The sequence below is a fragment of the Bison bison genome, unplaced genomic scaffold (assembly GCF_000754665.1).
Source record: "Bison bison bison isolate TAMUID 2011002044 unplaced genomic scaffold, Bison_UMD1.0 scf7180017864527, whole genome shotgun sequence".
In the NCBI taxonomy this organism is placed as follows: Eukaryota; Metazoa; Chordata; class Mammalia; order Artiodactyla; family Bovidae; genus Bison; species Bison bison.
This window is the reverse complement of record NW_011495078.1, coordinates 3,831,870-3,842,016: the sequence shown is the minus strand read 5'-3', so window position 1 is coordinate 3,842,016 and position 10,147 is coordinate 3,831,870. Positions and strand designations below refer to the sequence as shown.

The following is a 10,147-nucleotide window of genomic DNA, read 5'->3' as shown; positions in this document are numbered from 1 at the left end:
CAAAATGTACAGGCTGCATTCCAAAATCTGGTATATTTTGGTTTTACATATTTGGTATATAAATCCAGATGTAATATATTTATATTTACACATACTATACACTTTAAATAATCTAAGAAAAAATAAGTCATTTTTAAAAAATCAAAGCAATTTACTTCTCTGTAGAGAAAGTTACAACACACACACCATTCTGATACCTTTTCAATGGGCCATACGTAGGAAAACCACTCTTTGCCGAATACTATTTATACTGAAGTACAAATTCATATAAAAATATTTTCTTTAAAATATGCTCTATTTTAGAAAAAAAATTAAGTGTAGGCCAAGTACATTTAAAATTGCAAGAGATTTAAAAAATCAAACTGATCTAAGTTTTTAGACCATTACTCAATCTCCCCTGATTTAGCTAATAACATCATTAACAAGGTGCTTTTAAAGTGGTGCAATGCTAAAGAATCTGCCTGCCAATGCAGGGGATGCAGGAGACATGGGTTCAGTCCCTTGGTTGGGAAGACTCCTTGGAGGAAATGGCAACCCACTCCAATAGTCTTGCCTGGAAAATCCCATGGACAGAGAAGTCTGGCAGGCTACAGTCCATGGGGTTGTTAAGACTCGAACATGACTGAGCACACACATTAACAAGGCATTTTATTCATGAGCCTGACCTTAACCTTAAAAAATAAATTTGTTCACATTTCACACTTAAAAGTGGAATTTTAGCCTTCAACTCAAAAAGACGCATTTACAAATCCAAATGTGCCAACAATATTTTTCTTGCAATGCTTTTATTAGACAAAAGCCATTATTAAAAATTTTATTCGACTTCAGAAAATCCTGTTTAGGTCACTACTTTTAATGAATCTAAAAGCTTCTATTTTATTAATATGAGTTAAAATTTTATATTTGTATAAGGAGATTGTAATGGTAAACTTTTAATTTCATCTTGGTCATAAAAATAATGAAATACTTACTATACTGCTAAAAATTTTTCTTTCTTGACATTGGGCCACTGGGTGTCTTTTCACCATTTGTATTTCTTGATAAACAATCCACTTTTTTCTTTTAAGTGTTTTCCTTGTATACATGAGTATCTTTTTTCTTATTATTAAAAGCTCTATAAAGATACAGGAAAAAAAATAGAGTTATGATGACCGTCTGTATCTAGTAATACTTTTTAAGCACAGATTTTTAAAAGATGAAGATAAAACATGGTTTAACATTTTATCATAATAATCTGTTGCAATGAGTCGGTCAGATCTGAGGCTTGCCTCACTAGAAAGCTAGCTTCAAACCAAATACCGATTTTCCTCCTGTAATTCACACTTGTCTATTGAAACAGTGACCCAACGTTCTTGTAAGATTTTAAATTTCCTCTTAAGAGTCCTTCGAATAGCTTTCAAGTCTGCAACCCGACTCTGATCCTCCCCAACAATCACGTGAGACACTCCCTCAGCTAAACAGGAAACTACTTGCGCTCCATGAAATCGAAGCTCCAAGGCTGTGATGGCTAACCTAGCTCCCTTGATTCTGGTACTTAAGTCATTGATGACAGCGTACAAGTCCAAATAAACAGTGAGGTGTCTAAACATGCTAAGAGGTGCCCTGGCCCAGGAATACCTGTGTTCCAAATCAGCAATCACAGGACTCATCTCCCCTGGAGTCTGCTCACCAGCGTTTTTAATTCCCAAAAACACTTCCTTCAGTTGGTGCAAATCTGTGTCGACAAAGTAACTATCCCCGTATTGGTCGTATTCCTGGGCGAAGTGCTGCTTTGTCGACGGGCACATGTGGATCATGAAGCGGGGTTGCCAGGGCACACAGCTTCTGGTCCTAAAACACTCTAGCAGCCACTCTGGCTTGACGACATCATGTTTATCTGAAGAGATGATATTCTTCACTCGAATGTTCTCAGACCCTGCGATCACACAGTACGTGTCTGGGCCTGGGTTCTGTACTATGTAACCACCCAATTCGGCAACTCTGTTCTCCAGGTCAGGCTTGGGATGGCTGCTGGTTCCACTCATGACACAAAACTCCACGTCTTCAAACACAGTAGAAACCCTGTTTACATTAGAAAGGTTGGGAGCTTTTAGGTGCTCAATAATTCCAATGACTTTCTTCATCTTTGGGGCAGCTTTCCGCTTTTTCTCTTGTGGTTCATCATCACCACCCAAGTAAAGGTGTCTGGACGCGAGCTTTCCACAGGCTTTCCCTCGAAGTTGCTCTAAGTCCTCCAGGGATGTACATTCGTACCATTCTTTGTCTTCTCTTATCTTCTCAATCCGTGGAAAACGCAACGTGCAGCCGGTTTTATACATGTCACTGGGGACGATCTCTGTGGCCTTAACCTGAACAATGACTGAATTGCAAGGCTCGATGTAGACCTCTGGCTTCTCTGTTCCACATAGAATGTTGCTTGGTGGGGCTTTCCTATGAAAAGGCTTCCAGTGTTTGGCCAACTTCAAACCCAGGTCATACAGTTCTTTCATGGTGTAACCCGAGCCCACGCGACACAGAGTATGAAACACTGAGGGTTTTTCACCAGAAGGGGGCTTCTCTGACACAGCGCACAAAAAATGGGACATCATCCCACCCCGGGCACCCTTCCCCCAGTAGCCCCCAATGATTAAGATGTCCAGCTCATCCATCAGTCCATTGACATACTCTGGTTTAATTTTTAACCATCCTTCACCTCTTTTATCCGGCTTGTAAATGGACAGCGGGTGTTTTACCATGATCCCCTCTTCTCTTTTATCTATCGCTTCATTCAAAGCATCAATTACTTCTTTCTTAGTATGAGCTTGTGTTTTCTGCACTATTTCTATTCTACCTGGTACAGGTGTGAAAACACTATTAAGAATTTCATACCTCTTTCTCAGGGTCTCATGTCCTAGTTTTTTATCATTAACCATCAACACATCAAAAACACAGTAACAAGTCTGCAGCTCAGAATCTTCCACCATTCTTTTAATATCAAACTTATTCCCCTTTTGCATAAAAGTTTGTGTGTTAGGGTTGTAGGCCATCATCTCACCATCGAGGATACAGTTCAGCACTTCTGTTTTGAATGCATTATGAATGAATGGTGTGAGGGACCCTTCCTGTGGGGAAGCACCAAACTGGTCTACATAGTTATACCCATTGCGAGAGAAGTACCGGTACATATCCCCATCCTTGTGCATCTGCATCCGCTCGCCATCCAGCTTGGTTTCGATGTAGAAACTCTGGTGTTTCATGTCCTTCTCAATTCGCTCGATATCTGCTATAGCGGCCAGCATGGGTTTAAAGGCAGAGAATAAGGTGATGGAAATGTCACTGAGTCCCACTGAAGGATCGTGTAGTTGCCTACAGACCTTCTCCAGATCTGTGGTGACATTATGCAACTCGGCAGCATCACTGTGAAAAATAGAAAATATAGTTTGCTGACTAAAGCCAAGCTTTAGGTCCTTAACAATCATCCGTATCAGCCACTTTTGTTCAAGTGCTGAACTCTGAGTTATAAGCTGAAGAACACTCTTCTTCATTAGGTCTTTCCTTTTGGCAGAATTATTGCTGGCAATGGAGTCTAAAATGTCATTTACTTGCTGAATGCTTAGGCTTCCTTTCTGTAGACACCTGGGTTTCAGTACAAAGTACGCAATCATTGCAAAGTCTCCAGCATCTCCACGGGTTCCGGTCGGTGTTCTGTAGTTCAAAAGTTTAAGGGCATCTTTTCCATCTCGAGGCAGGTTAAGCAATTCAATATAAAGCTTAGCCAGCATAGTTTCTTTGATTCCGTAGGCCATTCTCTCTCTTTCCAGCTGAGGAAGAATAAGTCTCATGGCTGGATAAAAAGAATCTGTGACATCTTTTTGGTTCTTATGAAGGGCATCGTGAAATTTTCTCCAAGAATCTAAAAATGCTTTGAAGTGTCTGATTTTTTCTGCACGCCCTTTACTTTTCTGTATTCGTTCTAAAGTCGAACATAAATCTGCAAAAGGAACATGAGATGCAACAGTTTGTGAGGTTTGTGAGGCAGCCATTGAAGCGATGGTGAATCTTCTGGTTTATCTGGTAAAGCAAAGAGAGAGTAACTTTAAAAGATAAAATTCAACTAAATATTTAATATAAAGACCTTATAGAGAGTGTGTGCTTTATAATAAATGTTCAGTAACATTCATTACATGAAAACAGATAATACTATAAATGATGTCTCTTTGCAACCTCTACACTGAATGATAATCAACTATTTTGCTTCAATCCCAGTTCATTTCTGGGCTCCTGAGGTCTTTTCTTGTATTGTTCTTCTTTTTCTTTCAGACCACCATTACACAGCATCAGAAACAAACTTTTTTTCTTTATTTACAAACAATTTTTCACATTTTATCTTATTTTTTTATTATAGTTGATTTATAATGCTGTGTACATTTCTGCTGTAGTGCAAAGTGATTCAATTATACATATATATGTGTGTGTGCGTGTAATTTTTTCCTATTTTTATTATGGCTTATCACAGGATATTGAATATAGTTCCCTGTGCTATACAGGAGGACCTTGTTGTTTATCCATTATATATAGGAAAAAAACTTCTTAAAATCATGTTTTTACCAAATCACTGGTTCACTGAATTGAAATTTGGCTGAACTGAACTTGTGCATAGATAATCCAGACCCCTTCCCCTCCAAATAAGCACCCTCTCCTTCCTGACAAAGTCTATGACTGTTCACTATCACTTCTTCCCTGCTCTGACAAGTCACACTGGCAGCCAAAGCCCAAATCAAAATACTCTCCCCATAAAATTCTCACTTTACCTATCTCTCAACTCTAGCATCACAGTTCGTACAGTTTCACAAATGTGAATTCATCAGCACAGGTTTTTGGCTCATATTCTCATGCCAGTAATCCTCCAGCCACCTGCTGACGACATATGGGCTAGACACTGTGCTACGGGCGAATACAGTGTGCTCTGCTTCAGGTGCACGTTCTGTAACGAAAAGAGGATGTTATGGGAATGATTATAAAGTGCTCATTGCTTTAAGAAAAATATAATAGAAGTAAAATGCCATGAGACAGAGCTCCCCACTGAAGAATCTTCTAAAATCACTGAGGGAAAAATGGGGACCTTGCTGGACTAGGGTCTAGATTATTTGTTAAAGTGGTTACCACAATAAAATTACTTTGAAGCTTTAAATATTCACGCATGTTCTATTAAAATGTATAACAGAACTATTTTGATATGGTTTAAACTATATAACACTAAAATATACTAACTTTTGCCAAAAAAGATTTAAGTAAAATGTGTACTCTAAGAATCTGAAGAATGCCTTATATTGTAGTTTCAGACACCTCAAGTAGTTCTCAAGTAGCCCAGAGAGCAGGGAGCCAGAGCTGCTTCCAGGAGTGGGGAGATCTCTTGTGGTACAGAGTCCAGGAGATTCCCCACCCTAGGAAACAAAAGGGAATACCACAATGTCAGCACAAGGCCACGTAACCTAGCAGTTGGCACAAGGAGTCAGTCACCATACCACATTTACTAAACTGTCAGTCTCTGGAAGTTAGAAATCGGTATAATTTGTACCACATAAATTGGCACATAGGAGTTCATCGGTTTGTTGAATGAATTACTGAAACGTGGAGCTGAGTTCCTGGAAAAGCACACCAGGGAAAGCCAGGAGCTGATCACACACCCACACAAACACAAGTGGTGGGGTGTTTGCTTAAAACATTCAGCAGTCATGACCACTTTGGGGAAGGTGAACAACATTCATTTGGGGGCCTATAGGGTAAAACAGCCTCCCTTCTCAAATTCCTGGCAAAGGAAACTCAACTTCTTCTACCCAGTCAGACAGGCCAGGAGAAGACCACAATGCTGAGTGTTTTATCTTTGAATATGGGAGCTGGCTTCCCCTTGCTGTCTCATTTGCACAACTGACTGCACCACCTGTTTAGATCTATTTACTGTCTCTTCTCTCAAGACCTTCTCCCTCAACCCAGCACATTATGACACACAATGCCCTGTTTACAATTCATATACAATATGTATAAAATGAAGTATGTTGAGAAACACTTTTTTGAATGCTCAAGTCTGGTGTACAGTTTCTGATCTATCTGTAGATTCTACTATGAACTCAGTTTCCCTGAGAAAGTCCCAGGCAAGGACTCAAATTATAGGAGCAGTGAGAACCACATAATGACGTAGAGCTATACATGCGTCCTAAGGCTGTCACATAGATAACAAAGATTCCAAGATTAGTATAAAATGAATACACTTTGAAAATTTTTACTTATGAAAACTGTACAAGAAGTCAAATATTAGTATTTCCACTGCTTTTTTACACACTCTTATTTTTTGGAATCTGAGCATTTTAGCTGATGTTTCTGATTTATGAAAAAGCAAAACAAACAAGTTTGTGCTTAGGGCTCAGAAGTCCAATAAATCCAAGTTAAGTGTGAAGTCTAACACTTATTAGCTGTGTGATATGACACACTGTTTAATTTCTCTACTATTTAACTTCTCTAAGTTTCCTTAAGTGTGAAGTGAGGTTGATAACTACATATAAATTAGGATGACATCTGACAATTTACATAAGATGCTTAACGTAGTACATGACATTTAATAAGCCCCTGACCAACTTCAGTACTATAATGCTTGTTGGTTCAAAACACACACACACACACACACACACACACACACACACACACTGAAAACATAAATATTACAAAGTACCAAAGCTCTTAAGAGAATGAATACAGGAATTAGTATTAACAATGACTCATCATCCATTCAACTGCTGCCTAGATCGTCGCCCTGAAGTGAAAACCAAACGAACTCCCGAGGTTTTATTCCGTGAATAAAGGAGTCAACGCTATTTCATTGCAGAGAAAGTGACTGTACAACCCTCGACAAGACAAAAGGGATTACACTTTCCACAGCACTTTGTGATATTGTGGAAGAACCTCAGGAGAAAGAAATTAGTCGTGGGAAAAAAACCAGTGTAAGAAGAGAAACTAGCATTCCCTCAGGCCAGACTCCCATGCAAAATCACTGAAGGACCCATACTACCATCGACTGCATCCGAGGATCCCCAGTTGGCAGGGTGGGCGCCAGAATCTTGGCAATTCAAGCAGCCAACACGGTTCTTGAGAGAGTCAAAGGCACCACACTCCCTCCCCCCACGTCCCAAGGGTGGGATCCTGGGCAAGCACCTTGAAGCCGAGACGCGGCTTCTAACGCAGCGCGTCGCCAGGGCATCGACGCCCCCTCAGCTGGGGACGCCGGCGGATGAACCGAAGGACCAAGAAGAAACCTGAACTCTTAAGACCACAGCGTTTGCTGGACTGAGAAGACGAGACACGGCCCCCGCCTCCTCGGCAACACTTGTCCAGCCTTCGCCTCACCTCTGGGCCCTCCCCGGAATGCGAGGTCCCTCCCCCGCCTCCGCCGTCGCACTAACCCCCTACCTGACCTGAAATCACAGGTGCGGCCACCAAACCGGAAGCAGGAGCGCGGAAGGCCGCTTCCGGCAGCTGCTCCCTGCGCAGGCGCAGTCGCTTACCTGCGGACGGGGCCGTCCCGACTGAATAGGGATGCTGTGCGCATGCGCCGTCTGCACCTGCGGAGTCCAGAGGCTGTGATGTCAGGGGGACGATGTGCGCAGGCGCAGTAACCTTCCGGAGGGCTCTGGGAGGGCCGCCCGCCTGGCTGAGCTGCGGAGGACCGGAGGCAGCGGGGGTTACAGTGTGGTTACAAACACATATCCGGTTGGCCTCAGCAGCAGATCCTATTTGCAAACGGTTGACCCGCGAGAGTGGATTTCGTCGCGAAGTAAGACCGCAAAACACTTTGTCCACTGGCTCGTTATTGGCACTTTGAGCCTGTGCCTCTCTTTAGGCTGCTCTTGGCAGGTGACAACCTCTCGAGTTCTGCTCCCTATGTGTAAAGAGTGGTACCAACGCTCATTTCCGTGGTTGAGAAACCGCCCAGGGGGGAAGAGGGTGTCTTCCTTCCCCAAACGTCTGCTGTTTCATTTAGGTGGAAAAATATGCTTTCGCAAAATTGTCTAAGCCTGTGCTTTCCTATGTGTTTTTCATGATGATGCAACTGTGATGCGTTCTCGTCTAATTCATAAGAATAAAAAATGTATCATTCATAATATAAACAGTTGCATACTCGGAAATCAACTGTGGAGTTCTAGTTTATATTCAAGGATTCAAAATAAAATCATGCCACAAATCTTTATTGACCAGCTACTACGATATTGTAATTGTACTACATATGCAAAATTGAGAAATGAAAACAAATCGAATCCTTATGTTCTAGGAGCTGTAGATTTCTACCAGTATGCTCTTATGGTTTGTCCTCTTCCACCATGGAGAACTGAGAATTTATTCATAAAGTGTAGGAGGAAACAACTTTTAGAATTAGACATTTCCTTTTAGCATAAAATACTATTGCTTTAAAATGAAATTTTGCTGCAACAGGCTTGAAGAATACATCTTGAAGCCGTTAAGTGCCCTTGCTATGCTATGCTATGCTAAGTCACTTCAGTCGTGTCCGACTCTGTGACCCCATAGACGGCAGCCCACCAGGTTCCCCGTCCCTGGGATTCTCCAGGCAAGAACACTGGAGTGGGTTGCCATTTCTTTCTCCAATGCATGATTGTCTAATGTACAAAAGCCTCTTTTTACAAACTAACACACATTTAATTCACAGTACTAATATGTAGTGAAGCTAGACTGAGGTCTAGCTCCTTCTAGCCCAACAGTTAATTTCTTTATATGTCTAATTCACCTATATTGACTGAACATTTCTCTGAAATCACTTGACTTGTAAAGTCACATGGTACTGTTTTGTGGGTAATTCTCCCACCTACTAGTCAGCCTATCCATGTACTTGGGAGGAGTATCCAACAGTGATAAGTTAAAGGATCCCCTACATGCCCATCTTCTGCAAAGGCATTCGTATACATTTTCGTACCTTGTTCAGCATCTGTTGAGTTGCTATAATGTTGGGGACTGTGCTCTGTACTAGTGATGTAACAGGGGACCCATGAATCACGAAACCAAACTCTTAAGTTGATTCAAATCCCACTCTCCAATTTACCATGTTACTGTAGCCTTTCTAATGCTTGGTTTAAAGAGAATCAACAGTTTTTCATTAAGTATCTCCTAGAGTTGCTTTGATTATTAGTTTTTGTTCGTAAGCGGTCGTCTGTCTTGGTGGGTGGTGCTTATCAGGTAATAACAGGAGTTATTATCAAGAGCCTCTGTGAACTGGAGCTCTCAATCTGGTAGCGATTTCACGTTTTAAGAAAACATTATGAAATATCCTCTGTAGATATAAAACAGAGTCCAGAGAATAGGGACTGACAGGAGACAAACACCTATAAACAAACAATTCGGTACAGCTTGGTGCGCATGGGGTTGACCGTGAAAGTCACGACGTTCCAGCTTCAGGCTCCATTTGTGTGGTCACTTCCAAAGCCTTGTTAGGGGCCCTAGAGATGTTGCCACGGTCTTGGGTTTTTGTTAAAAGTTGCAAAAGGTAGTTTTGAATTTTTCTTTCTTTCTTTTTTTTTTTTTAATAAAAAGGCCGTCTAAGTGGTACAGGTCTCGGGGTCTAATAAAACATGCATCCGCTCGTGATGGTGCGCCCTGATGAAGGTAGGAGCGGGCTGGGCTGGAAGAAGACAAGAAGTTAAGTGCCCTTATGGGAGCCCTTATGGAAGTGCCGGAACTCACTGCCATACCTCTAACAACCTTCTGGGGCAGACACTCTCTTTGGGAAGAAAAGCGTCCCGCAGCACATCCTGAGGCGTCAGAGGCAGGGCGGGAAGCCTACCGGTGCTCGGAGGATGCCTGACACGCACGGCGGGGGTACCCAGCCCACCACGATCGCACGCGGTATCCGGCCTCGCGGTATCTTGTCCGTCCCGGGCCTCCGTCGCCGGGGACTCCCCCACTCCCCCGCCCCTACCGGGCCGCCGTCTCTGCGCATGCCCACGAGGGCGGGGGCCGCCTTCCCCGCTCCCGGGAGGAAGGGCCAGAGCAGGTGATGTGGGAGCCGGCGGGGGCATTTGCCGGCGACACCGAGCGTGAGCCGGAAGTCGGGGAGCCGAGCGCGGCGCCGCGGGAGCTCGGGGCCGGACCGTGGCGACGGCGGCGGCGG

At 42.8% G+C, this 10,147-nt stretch overlaps 2 protein-coding genes across 7 annotated transcripts in view; one reads left to right on the top strand and one right to left on the bottom strand.

Moving 5' to 3' along the window:
• LIG4 (ligase IV, DNA, ATP-dependent) overlaps positions 1-7,613 on the bottom strand; it is a 7,882-nt gene extending 269 nt beyond the window's left edge. The window contains exons 1-3 of one of the 6 annotated variants that reach the window (XR_824476.1): positions 7,536-7,613; positions 4,791-4,963; positions 7-4,050 (exon numbers count right to left, since the gene is read on the bottom strand). Coding sequence is in view for 1 of the 6 variants with exons in the window: in XM_010831466.1 (XP_010829768.1) it covers positions 1,287-4,022 (2,736 nt within the window). In the remaining 5 variants the exon portion in view is untranslated. The other 5 variants (XR_824474.1, XR_824475.1, XR_824477.1 and 2 more) reach the window with 5 other exon arrangements.
• Positions 7,614-7,667: 54 nt separating this feature from the next.
• Positions 7,668-10,147, top strand: part of ABHD13 (abhydrolase domain containing 13) — a 20,151-nt gene continuing 17,671 nt past the window's right edge. Inside the window, exon 1 of the mRNA XM_010831464.1 lies at positions 7,668-7,804. The gene's annotated coding sequence lies outside the window, so the exon portion shown is untranslated. The remainder of the gene's footprint in view (positions 7,805-10,147) is intronic.